The 25658-nt window shown below is 42.2% G+C and overlaps 1 protein-coding gene across 5 annotated transcripts in view; it reads left to right on the forward strand.

Moving 5' to 3' along the window:
* SYT16 (synaptotagmin 16) overlaps positions 1-25658 on the forward strand; it is a 268943-nt gene that overhangs the window by 80593 nt on the left and 162692 nt on the right. The window contains exon 1 of one of the 5 annotated variants that reach the window (XM_032344417.1): positions 6370-6597. The exons of the other annotated variants lie outside the window; for them this stretch is intronic. Coding sequence (XP_032200308.1) covers positions 6582-6597 — 16 coding nt within the window. The 5' untranslated portion in view covers positions 6370-6581. Of the gene's footprint in view, positions 1-6369; positions 6598-25658 lie in introns of those variants that run through there. 5 annotated transcript variants of the gene reach the window in all.

Genomic DNA, 25658 nt, shown 5'->3' on the forward strand with positions numbered 1-25658 from the left:
CTCAGAAAGTAGTCTGCCTAATTTACAGAGCAGTGAGGTAGAACCTTTAGAGTCTGACTGCAGATCTTACACTCTCAACTACCAGGTTAAACAACTAAACAGCCCTAGGCTTGTTTCCAATAAACTCTCCTCAAAACTCCACGCTGACTTAGGAGCATCTCCTCTGTGTTCCCTCAGTCCTCTGTGCTTATGTTCACCTTTATAATTAACATGTGATGGTTAAATCTGTGTGTCCCCCTCTGTAGAATGTTCACTGACTGATTCGTCTTTGTTCCCAGAGCAACTAGCACAGAACCTTGCACAGTAAGCAATGAACAACTACTTTGTTGAATCAAACAGATGCTCCTGTGTTGCTTCGTCATTATCACGTAACTCATGTTCCTGTCGCAGTTGGTTGTCTTAAAACCTTCTCCTTCTCCTGATTTTGCCCCTTGACTCAGGTCTAGCGTCATAGTCCTTTATTGCAAAGGTCACAGGCTGCTTCCTTATTCTGACTGCACCTGAAATTCTCCTCTGAGAAGCCATCTGTACTAATCACAAGTGAGGGGGCAGTTCTCCTAGTCCCGTTCTCCCCAACAGGAAACTTCTGTGTTCCTGTTGTATTCGTAACCTTTACTCTGAGGGCAGTGTCAATATTTAGTTTTGTGTCAACTCTACTTATTTATTTGTTCTTAATTCTTTCCTTAGCTGTCTGCATTCCATATTGAATATTGTCACCTGTGGTGGTCAGCTGCTTCCCTGAGCCCTCGTAGTTTTGTTGATGAGAGTAAGGGCCTCAGAGCCATAGAAGAAACATTTTGCTTGGATTCTTCCCATTTCAGTATCATCTAACCCCAACCAGCTACTCTGCAGGTTGTTATTAGTCACATGGGGTGCCCAGCAAGAGAGATACCAGTCTGTCACCTGTGGGGCAACAGCCTCAAAGCACATGTCGCATCGGAAGTGAGATGAAACAGTCAGTACAGTGGTAAGAGAAAGGACTTCAGAGAAAACAGACCTGATTTCACGTCTTAGCTTGAGGGAAACACCATTTTGCCCAAAGCAAGTATTTCTATGAGTGTTTTTTCCTTGGCTTTAAAGTGGACCCAGGGTTCTTATGTCTAAAATAAGACTATCTAGCATGTATTTAATAGTCAGTTCATGGTTTCAGAAAAAAGAGCACACTTAGCACTCAACCTAGTGCTAGGGGAAGAAGTAAAGAAATACTTTATAGATTATTTATTTATAAATTCTTATTGGTGGTGATGAAACTAACGTTAGAAAGAGGTTGTTTTCCATTCTTTCCATTCTCCATGCTGGGAGAAATGGAAAGTTATTAGGGTAACAAAAGAATATTCCAATTAGTTGGGCCAGAAATTATGGGAACTATGGTACCAAACTCATTCATAGGAAGCACATCAGTAAAATCAACCAGCTATCTCTTTATAGTCTTTTTATTTTTTTAAATGCCATGTGGCTGGAACTACATTGATCTTGGTGATAAGTTATATTGATTTCTACTGCTCTGGCTTATTGCACAAAGTTAAACAATCATTTCAGAGATCCCAAAACTCTCTTTCCCATATTTCTTACTTTCTCACCTCACCACTAGATGACAATCCATTCCTGTGCTTTAGCCAATGAATGAGGGCAAACACTTTGACTTAATTGTTGTGTAGTTGTTTACTATTAGGTGTCCTAGTAAGGACAATTAAGTAAATTTTCTGAAGGTAAATTTCATTTATATCTTCTGATCATCCTAATGTAATTGTTGGGATGCAGTACAGTTGATTATCTATGTCAGGCAAATGGAAATGTATTTTCAGCTTAAGTGTTTGTCACAACTTAATTATTTAGTATTTAGTATGTTTTCTAAAGTTCTTGAAAATCATACTGTCACTTTTTTTTTTTTTAAAGATTTTATTTTTGCAAGAGAGAGAGAGAGGGAGTGCACAAGTAGGGGTGGGGAGGATCAGAGGGAGAAGCAGACCCCTTGCTGAGCAGGGAGCCTGACACAGGACTCTATCCCAGGATCCCAGAATCATGACCTGAGCCAAATGTAGACACTTAACCAACTGAGCCATCCAGACACCCCATACCATCACTTCTTTGTAAAGATTCAAAATCAACACATTATAATAGGAATTTGACCATGTTGACACAAAGATTGTAAGATCCCATTCATCATTAAGACTACAATGAACATATTTTGGGACTTCTGTCAGTCTTCAAAGAAAATATTTTTTGGTTTGGACAAATGCAAAGTTTCTCTCAAAAGTTAAGTCTCTGTCAAGCAAAGTTAATACTTATGTAAAGTTGTATATGAAAAACCACTGTCCGTGCTGAATCAGGAAAGGTATAAAAAGACATTGCAAGTATTTTGACATAAAAGTTGAGGTGGTGATTTATGCATATTATACAGTTCCTTCAAATGAATTTTTTGATGCCCTTAGTTATATCTAGCACTGTGCTTAAGGGCCATGGAGACATAAGAAGGAAGATTATAGTAAAGAAAGAAGACAGAGGTTGGGGTCATTTGGGTGAAGCTTATTTATTGAGATGATTAAATCACCACAAGACCCCTAATAATTTGTGGGTCTTTGAGAATATTTGAGGGTATTTGAGAACTTTAGGCCAAGATAATGCCTGGGTACCACCATATATATTCTACATAAAGAACTTCTTTGACACCCCAGTTAATGCTGTTATCTATTTTTTGCACCAAGGTGTGCTGTTTGCTTCTTGGGTTACCACATTTTCTTTTCATGTATGGTATTCTCTTACTTATGAGGGACATAGCAAAAACGTTCTTCAGTTTATTGTTGTGCAAAATGTCAATGGCAATACTTGCCTAATAGAAAATACTGCATAGATTGAGTAAGTTTGCTATATGCTAAATTCAGCTACAAGAGGCAGGAAACCCCAACTTATGGTGCCTTAAACAAATTAAAAGTTTATTTCTCTCTCACCTAAACAAACTCCAGAGGGAGTTTAGTTTTGTCCCATTGTGTTAGCTTCTTGATCATCAGGGACGCATGCTGCTTTTGTCTTCCTGCTTCACCACCCTTAACACATCTTAAAGTTGATCTTAAGACTTGTGTTTGTATCTCCTTGGCCGGCTCTTAGTCATATGACCTTATGTACCCTTTGGGAGTGCTGAAAAGTGTCATCTTTATTCTGGCACGGCCATTTGCCCAGTTGCTAATTGGTGGTTCTATTCCTAAGGAAGAAAGAGAGAATAGGTGTTAGGGGTAAGTAGCAGTCTCTGCCATGGCAGCCTAGGATAGTGTCTGATGTAAGATGTTCTTCAATTGCTTTTTCTCGTCTGTTCCTTCCTCCGTTTCTCTTCTCTCAGCTGTTTACACCTGGGATGAGTCTTCTGTGTAGGTTGGAAAGTGTTAAGCCTGAAAAGAGCTTTTTGGCAGTACAGAAGGAATTCCTGTGGCCAGTTTCAGTTAATTTGTGATTGTGGAAGAAAATCTTGGCATAGATTAGTATCAAATCATGTGTTGTGCAAAGAGTGTTCACTGTGGACACAAACTGATGTATTAGCATTTGCATTTAAGTAGCTAATTATATTCTCAGCATTTAAAATTGTGGAAAACAAACACTTTCCAGAATTACTTCAGAAACTATTTAGCACTGCATAGACCCATTGTAATTAATAGATGAGAAAGAAAGAATTCTTTTGCAGGATTTTTAGGAGCATATAATTATAGTTTTCCTAGGCACAGTTTTCCTATGTGTTCTCTTCTTAGGATAATTTCAAGGTTAGGCTTTATTGTGGCTGTCTTTCATGTTTTTGCTTTATTTTCCTCTAATGGTCTGTGATGCAATGATTATGTTCCTCTCACTCTTCACTTGAAGTGAATGAGTCAGAATTTCTCTCTTTGAAGGTGAAGACCTTAAAGAATTATCTGAAGGATCTATGAGGGCTTGCATATGACTGGTGCTTTATCTTCAAGGGAAAGGAGTTGTTTTATTCTCCATCCTTGTGAATATTTCACAAGAATGGGAAACTAAAGAAAAACTTGGAAATTCTAGGACTGAGGTCATGGCTCAAATTGTGTGAGACCATTGTATATACTTTATGAGGGCAGAGACTTTTTCTGCCTCAAGACTGGCTGTATCTGTAGAATATGTAGAATACACATATCAGTATATAGTGTATCAGATGATATACTATAGGCTGTCAATAAAAATATTTTGCCTAAATGAACAAATTGAATAAATGAATCACCAGCAGTGTTGGTGATATAGCTTAGCAGCACATGTTGAAATATGTAGTTTTTTTTTTTTAAAGATTTTATTTATTTATTAGAAAATAAGAGAGAGAGAGAACAAGTATAGGGGGGTGCTGTTCAGAGGGAGAAGCAGATTCCCTGCTGAGCAGGGAGCCCAATGCAGGACTTGATCCCAGGACTCGAGGATCATCACCTGTGCCAAAGACAGTCCCTCAACCAACTGAACCACCCAGGCACTCAGATAGAGGGGTTTTAATTGATTTAGAACTCACTAGGAGTTCATTTGTGACTTCCAAAAAATTGAGACATTAAGTGCTAGAAGGAATTTGCTTACTCAGGGGGTAAAACAAGGTCGATCCTGTCCAAATTAATGTGCACAATCAAAGTAGAATATGTGCTGTGCCTGGTTGAACTTCATGGGAGCCTAGTCTTTAGTCTTTAGTGCCACTCATGAGAGACACAGGCATACAGGCACTGAAATAAATACAATCTCATCATGGAATCTCAGATTGGAGTGGACTTCAGAGGTATTTATTCCAGTTTCTCTTCTGGTTCTCAGATCTTCCCAGCAACATAGCTAAAAAGTGAGGGTCCATTGTCTGTACCTTCCCAGCAGTGGGCAGCTCATTCAATTGGAGACATACCATTTCATGTTTTAGAACATTCTGCATCTATGCTTTGGGAAAAGATGAGTGTGACCAAGAAAATAAAGGAGTGTGAAAATAATGTCTGGTGAAGGTCAACTGGAAGGAGAGCACCTTCCACTCTTTTGAAGAGCTGTAATGAGAAAGAGGAATTGTGTGTGTGTGTGTGTGTGTGTGTGTGTGTGTGTGTGTGTTTGTGTGTGTGTGTGTGTGTGTGTTGGCTTAATAGAAGAAGTACACTGAGGGATTGACCAGATATTACCTCTGAAACAAAAATTCTTTTTTAAAATTTATTTATTTATTTGACAGAGATTACAAGTAGGCAGAGAGGCAGGCAGAGAGAGAGAGTGGGGGAAGCAGGCTCCCTGCCGAGCAGAGAGCCCAATGTGGGGCTCGATCCCAGGACCCTGAGATCTTGACCTGAGCCTAAGGCAGAGGCTTTAACCCACTGAGCCACCTAGGCGCCCCTGAAACAAAAATTCTTAACCTGGAGTTTGAGGACCTCAGAGGGCTTCATGGGGTTGGATCTTACAGGAACGTCGATACATTCTATTAACAGATTTAGAGTATTTGGTTTGTCTATGTTTATCTTCTGGGAGAGGGTTCACAGCCTTCATTAATTTCAGAGGGGGTTCTTAGCCCCAGTGATGTGAACCACTGTGGTGAGGTTTATAACTTTGAGTGTCTCTGCTTTTTTAAAAAGCATGTGTGAAAATAACAGGCCAGTTCTTTCATACATAGGGAAAATAGACTACTTAGACATTCTGGAACAATATCTCAGGTATATTTATATGACTCCTCCTGTACGAAGAAGGAGTGTTTAAAATATGCTACAATTCAACACTAATGGCCCTTCATGCCACATAGATTCATGTTTCCACTTTTCACAGAGAAACAGCTCAGTTACTGCTCTTGGCTTCAGTTTTAACTATGACCTTCTCTGATCCTCCAGGTTTTAAATTCCAGGAAGTGTGACTTCACCTCAGCCTGAAGCTGTAAGAGCTATTCAGTAAAGAAACGAGGGACTAATATTTGGGAAATAATGTATTTTGATTCCAGATTATGATATTCACGGGACACTATTTTGTCTCCATTGAAAGCCCCAGTTGTGGTCTTGAACTTGCTTTTCATTGTAGAGGCTGTAGGTGCAAATAAGAGAAACAAAGCACTCTTATGATTAACCAAAATATTTGTGGCCAGAGTCTGAGCTTAGTCAGGGCAGCAAATTACATCTGTCCCCTAAAGGGAATAATTACTTGCCATTTGATAGCAAATGAATAAAAATTTGGAGTCAATTTATCAGGAAGATAATTTTGCCCATAAATAATGCCACTGAACAGGTGGTTATGGAGTCAAGAAAGAATTATTAAACAGTTCAGGCAGAAGGTTCCAATACGTATCATGGTGAGTCAGACCAGTTTCTCTACCTCCTCTTTAGCAAACATTCTTTTGGTGACTCTCACAACTCATACAACGAGCTTTCCTTTCCCTTCTAGATAGATGGGAGTTACAGTTTTGTGCAGTTGGAGTGTACATTACTGACTCCCAAGGAGGGTAAAAAGGCATTAGGACCTAAAATTAGGAAAACAATTAATAACCTAGAGTTAGGAGGATGAGAGGTGTGGGTGCATTTTCAAGGAATATTTGGGTAGCAGCGAATCAACTCTTTCTCAAGGAAATAGCATGCCTGGTTTAACCTGCTTTGCAGTTGTGAATGTTGCACAGAGCTGGTGAGTTGTTGTGAACAATTCTTGGGCTAACATTGGTGTTCTAAGGGAAGGGGATAGTTTTCTTTGAAAATATTAAAAGAGCCCTAAGAGGTATGAAATTGATATTTAATCTATTAGAATTTTGTTTTATTTTTTATTTTTTAATAGGTCCCCAAGTCTTTCTCTTTCCCTCTTTAGATTTTATTTACTTCACACACACATACACACACACACACACACACACACAGTGAGCAGGGGGGTGGTGTGTGGCAGAGGGAGAGGGAGACGCAGGCTCTCCACCAAGCAGGGAGCCTGATGTGGGACCCAATCCCACGACCCAAGCCAAAGGCAGACACTTAACCAGTTGAGGCACTCAGGTATCCCAAAATGTTTTATTTTAAATTAATTTGGGAATCTTTCAGGGCTGGGGGTTTTAACTCCTGGTGGATCTGTGTCATGTTAGTTCGTCTGACTGTGAGAAGAGACAGAGAGGTTAGGAGTTGGAGCTAGACAGAGGCTGGAGGTGGAGGGACGCCTGAAAAGGAGAGAAGGCACGTTTTGCTTTTGCTTTTCCCTCTCATCACTAGAGATAGGAATGGACATTCAGGGACCTTGAGGGAAGCAGGTGTTAGAAAGTTGTTTGCTGGGGTGCCTGAGTGGCTCAGTGGGTTAAAGCCTCTGCCTTCAGCTGAGGTCATGATCCCAGGGTCCTGGAATCGAGCCCCACATTGGGCTCTCTGCTCAGCAGGGAGCCTGCTTCCTCCTCTCTCTCTCTGCCTGCCTCTCTGCCTACTTGTGATCTGTCTGTCAAATAAATAAATAAAATCTTTAAAAAAAAAAAAAAAAGAAAGTTGTTTGCTGTGCAACAATTGGCAGCAAGATAGTATATAACCCAAATCTCACATCTCTGCTCATGTCAAGTTTCAAACTACTTCTTGCCCTTGGCACAGCCTCTCTGCAACCTCCTTTCTGTGTGTCCGAATACCTATCCAGGTGGGATTGTATATGAGGATTAGTGACCTATGGTCCTCAGAAATCCCAAGACAACACAGTTTAGCATTTGTGGACACCTGATTCTTTTCCATCTAGGTGAGAAGGCCAGTCTTCTGGGGAATTGGCAGGAGCAGGTGGTGGCAATTACATTTCGTTCTCATTTGCAAAGCTTGTTTCTTTGCTATAAGATTGGCTCATGTTTGTAGATATTGGGCACTCCTCCATTCAAAGGTACACTGGAGGCGTCTGTTTATTTTTTTAATCACCTGGGTGAGGAACTGAGCATTGCTCCCTTTGGGGGCTAGAGCGTAGATACCACACAGCTTGTTATCAGGAACATGATAATGAGGATAAGTACATAAATAAGGATGAAAGCACATCTCAAAGCACCATCTCTTGCAGGAAGAAAGGCGATTTAATAGACACAAGCCTGACACTTCCTGTGTGCACAGTCATTACTGACAACCTGTGAGTGTGGAGAAGTACTTTGTACTGGGGAGCAAGGACATTGGTAAATGTCTATGAAAAATCCACATGTTAACCACGCTTTTGCTGTCTTGCCTCTTCAGTGGTGGCTTATTTTTGCTTTCCTATCCATTCTGAGGCCCAAAGGAACAGTGATCCAGAGACTACTAGTGAAGAAACTTGTGGTTATTATTGATGTAACTATTTTTCCCAACTGTGCTTGGGATCTCTCTGTAAGAACCCATGGAGCAGATTCTACCAAGTTTGCATGCCAGGCCTGCTTACTAACCTATCAGGTTTGACAGACCAGAAAAGCATTGTTGGAGCTACTGGAAGTTTGAGTGGAGGATATGAAATGAGGAAAGAAAATGCTAGGTGTCTATGATGTCATACAGTGAGATGGACCGGAGGAGATCAAATGTGTGTGTCGCAGGTAGAAGAGAATGTGTACTGGTCACGTGGAGAGGACAGATTCAGGAAAGGCCACATGAGGAAGACTAACCTGGGGGTTGGGTCATTGGGTAAAGCAGTAAAACAGCCGTGGCCAAGTCATTCTCTCTGTTCCTCAGTGGCCTCCTATGGAAGGGGCGGCTGACGTCACTCTTAGGACAGGTCTGGATCCAAATACTATCCACGTCCCTCTATCTGGACTTCAGATGTTTCAGGGAAGATTATTTGCTTCAGCCATAATTGGACAAAATGAAAACTGACACCATCTTTCTTCTTTTAAACACCCCCCCTTCCCTTTCCTTTGGTCCCTGAATTTACAGTGAAGGCACATCTGCAATATATTAGATTTTTGTTAGTACTGCATTGCAGAACATTTCTGGACAATATGTGTTACGAGAAGCTCGAATGCGACTGTGGGTGATCAAGTGGGTTTTCTTAGTTTTCTCCACGAGTGCTTCTAAAATGCATTCCCCCAAATTAGCTGTAAGAGTGATTTAAAACTTCTGGTAGCTTAAATGTTTTCAAATGTTGTTTAATTGCCTTTTTTTTTTTTAAACTGAGAGAATAGTTAAGACTGTTGGAAATATACCACAGCATTTGTAGAACTCAGTTCACCAGATTGAATTATATATAAAGCAGTTATGTGGTGCCATTAACTTAAGGCAGTACTTTAGAATTTCTGGAAACATAAGGCACTTTCTTAGCCTAGGGATTTAAATGAATGAGAAAGGGGCCAGCTTGGTTAATCCACCTTGGGGATAGCCCTTCTTGTCCCGGGTACTGCTCACCTCTCACATTTTCAACCTGTGGGCTTCTGAGTACAAATTGAGGAGACCCATAAAGAAAGGCTTTTCTCTCCTCTCCATGTGATTCACGCTAGAGCAGACAGCGTAGCGTGGCCTGTTTGTCTCCTTTGCTTCGGCTGGGAGCTTTCTGTGCTGCTGTATCTCACTTGTTTTCATCCAGTCCAGACCTCCTTCCAGACCATCTGCTCATAGAGGCAAATGCTACTGGGAATGTCGTCTCACACTCCCAAGAGCTTCTCATGAATCCACGAAGATATCTTTCTCTCTCAGCCGGTCCTTTGCATGTGTCTCCCATCTCTGTGAGTGGTAACAGCTCCCATCTGCCACTTAGGCTCCAACTCGCTCCCCATTTCTGATTGGCCACCAAACCCTAGAGGTTTCAACCTCATAGCTGATGGAACTGCCTTCTCCACCCTATCCTCATTGCTGTTGCCAGACTTGAGGCTCTCATCTGGATCAATGTCATGATTTTTTAATTGGCTTAGTAGGTAGAATAATGCCCGCCTCTCCCCAAGAGGTTCATGTCCTAATAATCCCCAGAACCTGTGAATATGTTAGGTTCCATGACAAAGTAAGTAAGGTTGCTAATCAACTGACCTTAAAATCTAGAGAGTAGCATAGATTATGCAGGTGGGACCAACATAATGGCAATCATCCACGCAAGTAGAGGAGGGAAGCAGAAGCAGAGCTCAGAGTGATGGGAGCAAGGGACTTGACCTGCCCTTAGTGGCTTTGCAGGTTTGGGCTGCCCATCAAGGAATCTGAGCTGCTTCTACAAGCAGAAGAAGGCAAGGCAATGAATTCTCCCCTAGAGCTTCTGGAAAGGAAGGCAGCCTTTTTGATGTCTTGGTCTTAGCCCAGAGAGACCCTTTGTGGACTTCCGACCTACGGAACTGAAAGATAATAAAGTTGTGTTGTTTTAAGGCACTAAGTTTGTGATAACCTGTTGAAGCAGCAATAGAAAACTCACACTCTGACCTTCCTACCTCTCTTTTGCCCCCATCTCAATCTATTTGCAGAACTCATGTGACTCCCCTGTCTTTAAAACGGGTGGATGGTTGCCCCACACTCTCATTATCTGTGTTTACTCAGCGTCTCAACACTTTACACACATGAGGCAATGAATCAGTGTTTAATGAACACATGGAAAAAACAGCCCATTTTCAGCATCTTGGTCCAATTCATGATTTTTAATTTGAGGAGATAAAAATAAGGTAACCAACTGATTTTTAGTTTTATATATCCCTTTCTGGGGACAGGATGAAGTAAAAATATATACCGTCTTGTCTTCTTTTTTAAGCTTCTATTGGTTTTAAATTACATTGTAGCCTTCTCTTATAGCCGATTTGATAAATTAAAAAAAAATCCACAATGAGGCCACTCAGAGCAGACCACTGTTATTATTTTGATGTGTAGCTTCCTACTTATATGTCTGCGTCTGTATTTTTAAAAAAAGATATTTTATGTATTTTTAAACTTAATGTAATGTGGACATTTTTCTATTGCCTTTTTAGAGGCTGTGCAGAACTCCTTCGTGTGGCTGTACCAAAATTCGTTTAACACCTTTCTCATGTTATTGAACTTTTGCTTCCAGGTCTTCTTCTTCTTCTTTCTTTTTTTTTTTTTTTTTTAAAGATTTTATTTATTTATTTGATAGACAGAGATCACAAGTAGGCAGAGAAACACACACAGAGAGGAAGGGAAGCGGGCTCCCTGCCGAGCAGAGAGCCTGATGCGGGGCTCCATTCCAGGACCCTGGGATCATGACCTGAGCTGAAGACAGAGGCTTTAAGCCACTGAGCCAACCAGGTGCCCCCAAGTCTTCTCTTTTATGGACAGTGCGGCAGCTAATAACTTTGTACTGTTTTCATGCCTATCATTACTCCCTTGGAATAAATTCCTTAAGAGTAATACCCAGGTCAGAGACTCTGGAATTCTTATGATGGTGCTTGACATGTATCACAAAAACACCCTCCAGGAAAATTAAACCAATTTACACTCCCACCAGCAGTATTCTCTCATCTAGTTGACCTTCATGCTCTTACCACTCTTTGGATATATGGCAAGACTAGAGAGTGTGATGTCAAAGGTGACAAGAGGATAATTTTACTTTGAAAGCAGTCATCGCTTTAAACAACTGAACATAGAGTGGGGGCTGTGGTCAGCAGCCAGCACACCCAGCTCCTTCATGACCGAGTCATCCTCCTGTCCTCTCTCTAGAGGAATGGTACCATTGCTACTCACAAAAGTATGTGGGTCGGCCTCCCTTTTCCCAGTACATCAGCTGCCAGAAACCAAGGGTGGAATCATGCCCCACCTGTTTGTATAGGCTTCTGGTTTCTGGCAGGAGTCTGTAAAGGAAATTTGATATGGGGGCACACAGACGCTCTTGTCTCCCTGAGCTCTCCCATCCCATCTTTACTCCAGAGATGATTTGCTCATGAACTTGAGCTACTATGACGCATGTATACAGTTGTTGCATGTTATGTAGTATGGACATCTCCTTATGTGCTGAAATATGAGTCCCACAAATGCCTGCTGAGTGGACCAGCCTGACGTCTCTGCTCCCTCAACATTAACAAGAGCCTGCAGTGAGGCTTCTGAGCCCAGGCAGTTTTGACATGATTGGTAGTTGGCCTTGGCCGTGGCTCTTTCTGGAAACACTAATCTGGCATGTATAGAAGCATTAGTAAAATATCAAGTTTATTAGTTGCATTTTCTTTTTCAGTGGAGTAGTTTTTATCCCGTGAGTGTAGGAAAGCTAGTCTAGTTGCTATGGCAACACAAAAGCTTTCAGGCCCTTGTTTATTTGTTATATTCCCCTTTTGGTTTATGGAGTGGTCTTTGGAGCCTCTTAAAAGCTGTGCTCCCTAGTGTTTGACGGTTAAATCACCATGCTGCCTGATAGAGAAGAGAGCTGGGTGAAGGAGAAGGGACAAGCCACAGAGCTCCTTTCTCACTGTCTGCTTTCGTAAAGACTGTGGCCTTGGAAAGAGGGCACCTGCATCTGGAACAAGCACTATCACTCAGTGCCCCTGAAATTACAAAGGAAAATCACTGAACCTGTCTTTTCCACCCTTCCACGCCCATCCCTAGATGTGGGGACAGACAGCGCGATTACTATCTCTTGACAGTCTAAGGGTACAAAAACTCTTCCAGCCCACCCGTGGGCCCTGAAACAAAGGAGGTGCTGGGAAAAACAAAGCAAAGTTGGCTTTTCCAGGTGGGAGGTCCTCTCCCCCAGCACGTTGCCCTCCCTCCTGTGCTCTGAGGAGGGTGCGTGCTCACTGTGTGGTCCTTCCCAGGCGAAAGCAGCCACTTGTGGCCGGGGGTCCACAGTTGCTCAGACTCTGGGGGCCTGGGTTTCTTCCGTCTGCGTGGGCTTGGTGTGGATAGTGAGATTTAGGTGACCAGACACATCTAGGATTGTCTACATGGCCAGTCGTTTGAGCATTAGAAAAAACTAGTTTTCAGTTTGAGGTAAAATAAATTTCTATAGTAGAAGAATTCCAAAAATACAAAATAAGGGGGAAATTAGAAAAATCATCTTTATTTCACTACCCCCAACCCCCAAATTAACATTTTGGTACCAATTTTACATGTGGTATGTAAATATATAAGTGTATGTCCATATATATGTATGTATATAGATGTGCATGCATTCGTGTATGTACATTGCTATTGTTTTTGTGGAAATATGGGATTTTGCATATATTTTCTGTATATGCTTTACATAAATTTTGCATATACTCTGTATAAATTTTTCTCTCAACCATGTATCATGAGGTATTTCCATGCCAATAACTTTAATGATTGTGTAATCTTTCTAAAAATCATAGAGATATTATCGTTTGACTCAACCCTTCTTTCAATGTTTGACATTTAGGTACTTCCTGATTTTCTATTTCTTCAAATAATTCTGGTCTTACCTTCTTACATACCTGTATGTAAATAGCTTTAAAAAGGACTCAGGGCAGGGAAAAAGTATCCAGAAAGCAGCAGACACCCATTCAGTGTTAGTTATGTTAAAAAAAAATTTTTTTTTTTTAAACTGGTGAATCAGCCTGAGGGAGACTCTCTAATGACTGAAAACATGGAGTATTTTATGAATGTTTAAATCTAAAGCTGCCATGTTAGCTCCAGAGTAGAAGCATGACTCTGCGATGGAAATGTCAGGAAGAGTATGGTTTGGGACGACACTGGTGGGTACAATGTGCTGTCGGATACATTGAGTTGCCTTGTATCAGATGCCAAGGGGATGACAGTGCAGCATGAGATACAGCTTCGTGGACAGGGGGTCTGCTCGGGAGCGGGGTGAGCTCAGTTTTCTTGGTTCTGCCACTAATTGCTTTGTGGAGACTTGTACGGTATTCTGTTTCCTCATCTGTAAAGTGATAGAATTGTTCTAATTCACCTCTGAGGTTCCTTTGAGATCTAAAACTCAGTGGCTTGAAGCTGACTGTGCTCAATTGAATTCATTTGTGACTAACAGAATGAACATTCAATGTATCTACTAGAGTTTAAAATTGGGCGGCCTGGGAAAATTACTACACTTTTACTGTAGTGAGCTCTAACACTGTTGAGTGAAAGAATATTTTTTGATAGATTTTTATTTATTTGTTTCAGAGAGGGAAAGAGAGAGAGAGAGCATGTGTGTGCATGTGAGCATCAGTGGGGGGAGGGGCAGGAGAGGGAAAGCAGACTTCCCACTGAGCAGGGAGCCCAATACCACACAAGGGCTTGATCCCAGGATCCTGAGATCATGACCTGAGCCGAAGGCAGCCACTTAACTGCCTGAGCCACTCAGGCACTCAAGTCTAAGAATATTTTTGCTTGCTCACTGTCCATTCCTTCCTTCCTCTTAATTTTGCCCAGGGGAATTACCACTCCCCACTGCAGGCAGTTTGGGTGTTACTTTGTATCAAGCAGCAGCTCTAGCTAAGAGGTCTGCCTGCCCCTCCAGCAGATACTCAGAGACCTGCAATAATCAGTTTATGTGTGTTGATAGTAGTGTCCCTGCTCCTGTCCACGTGCCCAAACCGCCCTCATTCTGTTTTTCCATCTTATTGTTCTATTTTCTTTGTAATCTGTGGACTTTGCATATCTTTTCATCAAATTCCAGCTTTACCTTTTAGTCAGGGTTAGGTTCCATTGTTGGCTAGAGAAAAACCCTACCACTTCGTGGCTGGTGCTGGCCTAGTCCTGGTTTTCCAGCTGACCGGGGCTTTGTGACCAGCAGGCAAGTCACTCCATCTCTCTAAGCCTATGTGGCATGAGCTGCATCATTGATGGTAATAAAACCAATTTAGTAAGGTTATGGCGGGGGGGGGGGGGGGGGTGTTGGGTGGAACTGACCATGTGACCCTGTAAGTATAGGGTTGGCATGCATTAGGAGCGCAATGTATGTTAGTTTCTCAACATGGAGTTTCACTGGGAAGGTGCTTGGCCTGTGAATTTGAAACTTTCCTCTGAATATGTCTCATGTAGATCCTAAATCAACAGACTTAGAGGGAGGTTTCTGATAATAATTGTGCTTAGTTCTTATCTTTCCTTGCATTATGGTGAGCACAGAGTAGGCGCTTTCTATATACATATTCTTTTGAGTGGCTTTGAAACCCATTAAACAAAGACATAGGAAAAATTTTGCTCTACCCATTCTTAGTGTTACACTTTTTGTAATCACCAGTGTTTAATAAACTGAGCAAAGGGCACAAATATTCTGGCCCATTGGCCAGAGCTTGGAAATATTTTCTCTGGGAGAGCCTTTATTTAACTATATTGCTTTAATGGAATTCAAGATGTACAGGAACGTTTTAATTATCAGAATGTTCTTTAGAAAAAGCCTCTGAGATTTGAGATAAGTTTACATATTATTATATGAATCACAATTTGCTTTAAGAGCTTATCTAAATCCCATCTGTTTGATTGGAAAAGGGAACTCGGAATGAATCCATCTAATTTTCAGTTTTCTTCCTTGGAGAGAATCGTGATGGAAAGTCAGAATGGGGTTATGTGCTGCCTTTTTTGATGGTTTCTAGTGGAAGTTTTAAGGTTTCCATAGTAATGCCTGAGGAGTCATCATATTCTGTCATGATTTCCTAGCAAACAGAAGAGCATTGGTAACTATGGTTTAGTATAAGTGAAGAAGTTGACAGCAGATTGTTCTAAAATTGTTCCGGCTGTTCAGGGATGGGTAGGGTAGAGCATTATACTCTCAACTGAACGTGATTGACTCCCAGCTCCACAGGGCAGATTACGTGTTCCCTGTTCATCCAGGGGCAATGTCAGAGAATACTAGGTATTTCACTAGGCATGAGATGGGTGGCGCCGTGGCGTTATGGCCCCTGAGTTTCACTAGAGAGTTTGCATTTGAGGAAATTCTGGTGTTGCTGTACCTTTATCTTCTCCTTTCCCCCTCTCTCCCCCACCACTTCTTTCTCTCCACCGCCCCCACCAAGCTTCCCTCCCCGTCCTAGACCTTCCCCTCTGCTCCCTGTCCCACCCCTTTCCCTTCTGTATTCTGTGGCTGCTCCCACAGCCGTGGTTTCAGCTGTTCAGAAGGCAGAGGACATTGGCCTAGGATGGTGGCTGAGTCCCTTGGAGAGTGGGTCACATGTCTGGCCACTGTACCTGGCATCTTTCCATGACCCTCAGGCTGCTGGGTCTGGCTTGTTCCCTTCCTGTCACAATTCGGCCTGTTTTCAGGTTTCCTAAAAATAGCAGCATTTTACCTCTTGTCACAAGGTGTACACACACATCTTTGTTTTGTTCAGTCTGAATTAAGTGTTCCATTGGTAAATCTGGAAGCACTAAAAAAGTCTCCTCAGCAGCTGTCCAGCTGAAGTGTGGATTTGTCTTGTGGACAGCAAAGCCAGCAGAAATGAGTGTGCCAGGAAAAATGTTATGACTTACCCTGGTGGTGGTTAGGTGGGATTTCCCAGTGGGCCACGATGTCTTTGTGTTTCCATTTGCAAGAGCTTCAAAGTTTACCTTTGCTTGAAACTAATTTGGCTTTGAAATAGTATTCCATCATGATTTTCAATGTTGGTTATCATTCAGAATCGCTGGGGGCAAGCTCAGTGTTAATAGCAACCCTCTCTGGCAGTTTACAGCTTTTTGTCTCTGCTTAGTTAACAGAGTTAAGTGATTAAGTAAGTTCTGGAAAAGTGAAGGTAGACTCTTTACCTCAGAAGACTAACTTCCTTATCTTGCCATTCATGAAGGGTAGTCCCCTGAAAATAAGTGACTTGAGAGCTATAAGGCTTACTTAGCTTTTAGATTTTGTATGAAAGTTGTCAACTTCTACCTATGCTCTATCTCTCTTGCACTTTTGGTTAAAATCACTGAAGTATTTTTTGACAAAATTCATTGCTTATGTATCACGCCCAGTGCTCCATGCAATCTATGCCCTCCTTAATACCCACCACCAGGCTTACCCACCCCTCTCCCTCCCCTCTAAAACCCTCAGTTTGTTTCTCAGAGTCCACAGTCTCTCATGCTTTGTCTCCCCCTCCGATTTCCCCCAACTCACTTTTCCTTTCCTTCTCCTAATGTCCCCATCTTATTCCTTATGTTCCACAAGTAAGTGAAACCATGTGATAATTGACTCTCTCTGCTTGACTTAATTCACTCAGCATAATCTCCTCCAGTCCCGTCCATGTTCATACAAAAGTTGGATATTCATCCTTTCTGATGGCTGAGTAATACTCCATTGTATATATGGACCACATCTTCTTTATCCATTTGTCTGTTGAAGGGCATCTTGTCTCTTTCCTCAGTTTGGCAATTGTGGACATTGTTGCTATGAACATTGGGGTACATATGGCCCTTCAGAAATATTGTTCTTTAGATGACAGAAGTGAACATTCATACGAGGTACCATGCTTCCCAGATGTGATATAGCTTTTGGGTTTGTTGGTTCAGAGAACGGGAGGAAAAAGGAAGAAAGGAAACTTCTCCTTGCTGTGACAGTGGAAACTCCAGAATCACGTTTATGGGCAAACTTAGAATCTGTCTGTTCACATGATCCTATCCATCACTTGCTTGTACAGGTAGTGGGGTGGATAAGTATGATATATGAGTGCTTGCCTTTGGGGACATTGGAGTACAGTGAGGAATACCCATTCATGTTTTCATCTGATGCCTCCTCCAAGCCTCCTTGCATCCAGCCACACACACACACACAGTATCACAGGGAGGAAACTTGAAGGGAAGAGATCACACACATCTAGCTTGTAAGTTTAGTTTAAATTCTCAGTTATCTAAAGATAAAGAAACTTTTAGGAAATAACATGCTTATTCAGGGTAGGACTGCTACAGACTATCTCTTTACACACTTCTCTCTTACCCCTTTCCTGGTGTTTAGTGAATGGTACTGTACCCAAACACCATGACAAATGCTTTATGAGATTGGGGGTGGGGTAGGGACTATTAGACATTTACCCTCAAGGTCTTCACAATGCTGAAATGTTTTAGCTATACAGAGCTGCCCAGCTTGCCTGGTATTCAGTGTTCACCCAGGTAGGTGGTGTGAAAGTGCTATATAGTTCAACTTCATAGTTGTCTGGGAGGAGACAGGTAAGAGAGGACTTGGAGTAGGAAGGCATTCTTAGGGAGAGATTAGATTAGGAACCTGGAAGTGGACAAGTACCACTCTACCCAGAGCCATGAGTTAAGGATGCTAGTTTGTTTTACTAGGAGTTTCCCATAGTGGGATAAGCTTGGGGAGATTGCTTGGAGTTGGACCACATGTAGACTTAAGAGGAACATGGGCTTTATTTTGTAGCAACATGGAGTGACCATTAACACCAGCCGAGTAAGAGCAACATGGTACAAATGGTATTTGGTGAAGATAAATTCGGTGTAGTGTTACAGATGAATTTGGGGAACCGTGAGAACATGGAAACAGAATCTAAAGGGACCTTGAGGTAGTTCATAAAGGCTAGATGAATGACATGAACTGAGGGGTCCGGGTCCTTAGGAGTTTGGCTTCAGAAGCCTGCAGGACTTCAGTCGTTTTCTCCTCTCTCCCCACTAGATGGACAATCTCCTCTAGGCCCCAAGAGTCAGTCTGTTTTAGGGTCAGAAACAGAAACATGTTTATTCAGTAAGACAGCTTCTAATTCTCTTACGTGTATACATGCAGTTCAAGGGAAGACACTGCATCAGTCTCCTCAGGCTGCCATAACAAATACCACCGACGGGGTGGCTTCAACAGCAGGAATGTATCGTCACCCAGTTCCGGAGGCTGGAAGTCCTGAGCAAGGTGTGTGCAGGGTTTGCTTCATTCTGAGGCTTCAGCCCTTGGCCACTGGGTGATCATCTTCTCCCCTTGTCTCACCTGGTCTTCTCTGTGCACACACATGCCTGTGTTTGAATTTCCTGCTCATCTTATAAGGACATCAACATAGGGGCTTAGGGTCCAGCCAGAAGACATCATGTTAACCTAATGACCTCTTTAAAGACCCTGTCTCCAAATAGGGTCACAGTCTGGGGTGTGGGGGTTAGAACTTCAACATATGAATGTTGGGGAGATGCAATTCAATCTATAACAGCACCTAAGGAGGAAGAAGATGAGGAGCAGCAGGAGGACCACAACCAGGCGTCTTCCTGGACCCCTTTATCCAGGCTCTTGCCCTCCTGTTCCTTGTGGTGGAATGGCCATCACCAAACAGAAGTTCCAGAGCCAGCTTTCTGTCATCCTTTTCTAGGACAATGTAGGCTGATGTCATATGGGGGATTTTCAACTCCCAATTTTAGGATTAGCAGCCTTTCTCCTTCTTTTTTTTCCCCCCTTTTAACTTCTCTGGCAATGCTAGTTTCTTACCATATTTATTGCAGTCATCTGTTTATGTGCATGATAATTTTTCTAACCGTGGCAGGGAATCTCTGAAGATAAATGGAATATATAGAATAAACAGATGCATTAAGTCACAGCTACACATTTTTTCACGAGCATCCTCCTTTTGGGGTTGGCACTTGTTTCAGACTTCTCTCTCCTCTACCCCTGAGATGACCTCCTCTCTTATTTCCTGTGTTCTCCTTTCCCATCAGCTGGCTAAGGCTGAGGCCTCAGTCCCTCTATCTTTACTTCTTCTTCTCCTTCTTTTTTTAAAGATTTAATTTATTTATTTGAGAGAGAGGGAGAGAGCAAGAAAAAGAGAACACGAGCAGGGGGAGGAGCAGAGCAGGGAACCTGACATTGGGTTGATCCTAGGACCCTGAGATCACAACCCAAGCCAAAGGTAAACACCCAACCGACTGAGCCACCCAGGTACCCCATGTATGTCTTTGTTTCTAAATTTTTGTTCTACTCAGGACTTTGCACCCAAACTGTTTTTTTCACAGTTACCTGAGCCCCTGCTGACAGTGTTTACTGCTTCTAGCCTCAGAAAATCCATGATGAGACGGGATGGTGGAGTGATTAAAACTGGGGACACCAGCCAGACTGCCAGGGTCAAATCCTGGCTCCGACACTGACTGCTCTGCAACTTTGGATAAGTTACTCACCAAACCTCAGTTTCTTTGTCATCTATTAAGTGAGGATAATAATAGTCCCAACCTCAGAGGACTGTGAGTTTTAAATGAATATAAAGTGCCAGGCGCATAGGCAATGCCTTGTGAGTGTAAACTATAATAATTATTATTTTGTTTGCCTTTGCTCTGAGTAGCTTCCCTGGAGATTCAGATCTTGCTTGGCTCCTTCTGCATTTGCCCCCTACCGGGCTTCCCTTTTGTAACCCATGTAGGGGTGGCAGGCTTCCCTGGAATCCTCCTCAGACCAGCTGTCTGTTTATTAGACTGATAACCAGAAGTAGCTGACCAGGTCTGTATGTTGTGCTTGTCTTGGGGACAGTGTTGCTGGAACAGTCCCAGACAGACTGTGTGAACCTTTGCCTTCCACTCAGGCCAGGGCCTGCAGAACAGTTCCCTACGTAGCCACCATGGGCCCTCGAAAGAAAGAAAGGAGGGGCTGCTCAGGCCTCGGCAGAGATATTTTCTCCTTTCTCTTGCAGAAGTACCACCTTTTTGGAGCCAGGAGACTTTTATGATCTGAGGGAAAGTTTGGAATGGCCTGTCACCATGGGGAGGAGTAGGACCATTTATTGTTCTCTTAGTTGGGATCTACAGGACAGACACATCTTTGTTGGTGTTGAAGATAATGTGTTCTGCCTTTCTAAGTTTAAATGGATGTCTGCATGGTCATGGTCATGCTATATACACATCAGCACTTCTCCCTGTACCTGTGGCCCTGCCTTGGACTGGCCACTGCTGGGGACCTTATAAGTCCTTAACTGGCCCCTTATGAGACACTCCCTCATCACAGGATCCCCAAGAGCTCTGGGATTCATAGCTTCACCATCAAGGCAACAGCTCACATACCAGTCAGTACTAATTCAGCTCTATACCGATGTCTTCATGCTTCAGATTATTCTTCGTCTTGGGCAAGGGGTGACCATTTTTTTTTGTTTGTTTGTTTTTTAAATCTTTGAAATCTGCATTCTTCACCCTGTTCTTCTCTGCAACCTGTAATCCTTAGTGGCTTTTTGAGAAGTTCTTGATCCTTCTCCTTTCCTCCAGTTTGCTCCTGCTTCCACAAGAGAGAGCCTCCTGCTCGGCACCTCTCATTGTATCCTCTCTTGCTCTAGCTTGGAGCTTCCCCCTTACCAACTTAAATACAATCCCCTTTTTCTTCTTAGCCCCATGGCTCATTTAGTGCCCCCTCCCCAGTCTTCATCTATATCCCTCAGGTGGAGGACCCCATCACCAAGGCTAAAAATATACTCCTTCCCCCATAGCAAGTGCCGATACGTCTATCTCAATGGATCATGGGGCAGGTCCTTAATTTCTAGTTTAGAAAATTGAAATGATTTATCTTAAAGATGGTATCTAAAGGCAAGTCAACAGGCATTTCAGAAAATATCTGGAGCCAGATGAAATTCATCCAAGGGCAGAAGAGGTTCTTTGCCTTTGCCAGGCAAGGCTTCTTTGGCCATATATACAGAATTATTATTCATTAATCAAACTAATTTGTTTACTAATATTAGATGTTTCAGAAATTGGCAGAGCATACTACCTTGCTCTAATTTGACAAGGTATAGTATGTAAATTAAACGTTTCAGATATTAGTCTTATTTTTTATTTTAGAACTATTAATAAGATAAGGCATCGCTCATAGATGTAGAAAATGGGTTGTTTTAAAGTCAAGTTGCTGGAATGTTTCTTGCTATGTCACTCAGCCTTCTTTAAATTTTTTCCCATTTTACAACAATTGCTCTTTATATCCCCTTCTTCAAGTCTTGTTTTATGTGCAATAAGTTTTCCATGTGTGAAGCCTTCCTTGAAAATCTTTATTAAACTTCTTGGAGTTTGAAATCCAGTGCAGTCATGAATGGTTGCTCAGTGAGCAGGTTGGTTTTCCATGCGGGAGAACAGACTCTATTCAATCTTTACTCTCTTCAGTGGAGTCAGTGGTGTTATCAAAATGGGACTCCACTAGGTTTAAATAATGAAAGTTTAGCTGGGAGAGATGTTACATAAACCAAGAAATAAATTTCTTCTTCTGTTTTTCTACTCACAGTAGGATTCTAGAACAGAATCTCTGCAGGAGTTTGGGTAGTTACAATCTTATCAAAGTTACATACAGAATATTTTTGGTTTTGAATTGATATTTCAGTGACTGTTTTCTTAAACTCGGGATGGGAGTTGAAGGGAGAAAAATAGGAGGGAGTATCTGGAGATGTTTTCATGCATTCTGAGACATTTTAGTTTGATTTGCTTCTGTTGTAGGATAATGTGTACCCAGAATTTTTTATTTTCCTGGATACTTGCATAATGCTTATCGTTTATCCTCCTTTTGACTCTACCAAATATAAACTGGCTCGAAAACAGTATATTCTCAGGTAATGTTTCCTGTGGATCGGTCCTGCATATTACTGTTCAGACATTGTGTAGAGCTGAAGAAAGTACCACTTCTGCCCTGAAAAAAAATAGAGGTACAGGCATCAAAGGACATTTTTCTTTTTTCTTTAATTTTTGATCAATTAATTAATTAATTTTGGTTATTATGTGCAATCAGCCAGCATATAGTACATCATTAGTGTTTGAAGTAGTGTTCAGTGATTCATTAGTTACGTATAACACCCAGTGCTCGTCACCACACGTGCCCTCCTTAATACCCATCGCCTGGTTACCCCCTTCCCCCACTTCCTTCCCTTCCATACCCCTCAGTTTGGTCCCCAGAGTCCAGAGTCCTCATGGTTTATATTCAAAGGATTTTTTTTTTTCAAAGGCTTTATTTCTGTTCTCCTTCTAAAACCTAAAGCTGTTTAGGGCTAGGTCATATTCTGTGGGGGAAGAGGACAACAAGTAAGATGGTAGAGATACAACCGTATGTTTTGAGGAGTGGTTGAAGAAACTTGGGAGTTCTTTAGGTTTGAGGAAAAGTTGGGGAGGTGTAAGTGCTGTTTTCAGCTATTGACAGGGTTGATGCTGGCTTTCTCTGTGAAGAAAAATGTCTACGCAGAAGACATGGACAGAGAAGAAATGGGTTGCTTGGCAGAGTATGAGTTTCCCAACCACCAGAAGTGTTCAAACAGATGCTGCTGGCTGTCACTCAAAGCTATTACATACTGGACTCCTTCACTGAGTGAGATGTAGGAGGTTCTTAGTGAGGAGAAGTGTGCTACTGCAAAGATGCTGTGAGAAGATTTCAGGGAGAAGCGGCAGAGAGAGGTGAGGTCAAAACTGTTGGAATGCATGGAAAAAACTGGGCCCTTGTCTCCGCTCCGCTACCATAGTTTTGGGTGTTTGGGATAGATCTTTGGGTCTTTTTCAGGCTTTCCCTTTATTTTTGTAAAATGAAGTTTCGACTGCATCGGTGTCCTCCAGGGTTCCTTCTAAATCAACAGTTTTAAGATAGTTGTTTTCCCAGCCTGCACATTTGCTAGTTAGTGTACTAACTGCAGGCCCCAAAACACTGATGTGCCTAAACCATAATAAAAGAGCGGCAGAACAATATGCTTTTTGGAGCCCATAGGACATACCATACACAGGATTTAGTTTTGTAAAGAATTTTCCAGAGACTTATCTCATTCCATACTCTAATTCAGTGATTGTTTATATGCAATAAGCCCATCAGTAATTTAATATAAAACATAATCTTGGAGGTTACACTTGTTAATTTAATTAAACTAGCATGCATTATGGGTCTATTTTGAGTGAAGCATCAAGAATATAAAGATGAAAAAAGAGGACACCATTTCTGGCTTCAGTAGATTTACAGTCTAGTGGGGAATCACAGCTAGAATAAACAAACAATGGTGCAACACTCTGAATTAGGTTTAAAGATACAGGCACCACAAAGGACACAGTCATTTGGTCTTTCTGGTGGGACAGGGATGGGCTTTGCAGAGCAGTTGTCTTCCTGGTGGGTCCTTACATGATGGGCAGGATTTTGCCTATTGGAAAAGGTCATTCCAGGGAGAGGGATTATTCTGAGAAAACACAGAGGTTTGAAAATACATGACAGGTTTAGAGAACAGTGAGTATCTATCTAGTAAAGCCAAGTATAGTATACCTGGGAGGTGTGTTTAGTAACCAGACTAGAAAGGTGGTTTGGGGCTGATTTGGAAGGGGTCTCAAATGTTATGGTAATAGTTTGAGTCTTAATCTTGAGGTGGTGGAATCTTTTATGCATGATGTATGTATGTAGGTATGTGATTCATATGGCTAGCTCTGTTAGGAGTTGTAGAATGGGTTGGTGCTATGGGGAACCTGGCAGTACCCAGCCTAGGTGTGCATGTGTGCGTAATAATCAGTGCTCAACCATGTTCATGAAATGATCTCAATCTGAACCTCACTATCCTGTAAGTTTATTATTAAAGTAGCATAGCCCAGGGATGCCTGGGTGGTTCAGTTGGTTAAGCAGCTGCCTTGGGCTTGGGTCATGAACTCAGGGTCCTGGGATCGAGCCCTGCATCCAGCCCCACGTCCGACTCCCTGCTCAGCAGGGAGCCTGCTTCTCCCTCTCCTCCTGGCTTGTGACAGACTATCTCTGAGAGACAGAGACTCTGAGAGACAGACTATCTCTGTCTCTCTCTCAAATAAATAAATAAAATCTTAACAAATATAAAGTAAATTAGCCCAGTTCTGTCCTCTTCAGCAGAGCTCCAGATTGTATTTTTAAGAAACTAGAGAGTTGAAACTTGAATTAGGCTTTCATAAAAAACACCAGGCAGGAGGAAGGAAAGAAAGAAGGAAAAAAAGAAAGAAGGCAGGCAGACATCAATTTGGAATCTTTGCAGAGGTTCAGCCTGGTAAGAGTCTGACTCAAGCACTAAGAATGGAATGCTGAGGACTTCTGAGGTTTAAGAAGGCTTTTGGAAAGGATAATGCGTTAAGTCCTAAGCTGGGTAATTTGGGAGAATGCCTGCAGGACATCCTGGAAGAGATCTGTGTGTCAGATTAGAGTTTGGGCTTATAGCCACACACTTTGTAGCCCTCGGTGACAGCTGGAGCCATGAGATTACGCACACCATCTGAAGGAATGGGACCTAAACACAGATTCTTGAGGAATAAAAACCTCTGAGAGGTGAGCAGAGAAGTGGAGCTCCAAGAGCGTGGGTGAAGTGACAAGAAGAGAAGCCTAAATCAGAAAACGCTGGCCATGACGTGGGCATGTAGAAAGAAAAGTTGAAGAATGAGGATGTGTGATGTAGGTTCTGGCTCTGCCCAGAGGTTTGGGTATTCTGAGTTTAAAGGACCATTCTGGGATCTGAGCAAGAGTGTCTTTGGGAGAAGGGACCTAGGTCGTTTCCACATTCAGGGGTGGAGATAGCCCTCAGGAAGATCCCACTTTTCATGCTCCTTTTTCGTTGCTCACCAGGCAACCCTTTGACCTATAATTTCATCTTAAGTGGACCCACCCCCAGATAGAAGATTGACTGTAGTTCTGTAGATACAAGTTGGTTTTAGTTCCTGGCCCAGGAATAATCATTATAATAAAAAAAGTTGGGGTCCTGATTTATCACATATCTTATTGGTGGAAAAAGCACATAGATGTCACCCAGCCCAGCCCTCAGGGCTTCACATTATCCCGGGTTATAGAGTTAGGTAGTACAGTGTTGGACCCGAACCTCCTAACTCAGGTCCAAAAGCTTTTTTTTTTTTAAAGATTTTATTTATTTAGTGACAGAGAGAGAACACAAGTAGGCAGAGAGGCAGGCAGAGAGTAAGGGGGAAGCAGGCTCCCTGCTGAGCAGAGAGCCTAATGTGGAGCTCGATCCCAGCATCCTCAGATCATGACCTGAACCAAAGGCAGAGGCTTAACCACTGAGCCACCCAGGTGCCCGCCAAACGCTTTTTTAT

Source organism: Mustela erminea, chromosome 5 (assembly GCF_009829155.1).
Source record: "Mustela erminea isolate mMusErm1 chromosome 5, mMusErm1.Pri, whole genome shotgun sequence".
Taxonomy (NCBI): Eukaryota; Metazoa; Chordata; class Mammalia; order Carnivora; family Mustelidae; genus Mustela; species Mustela erminea.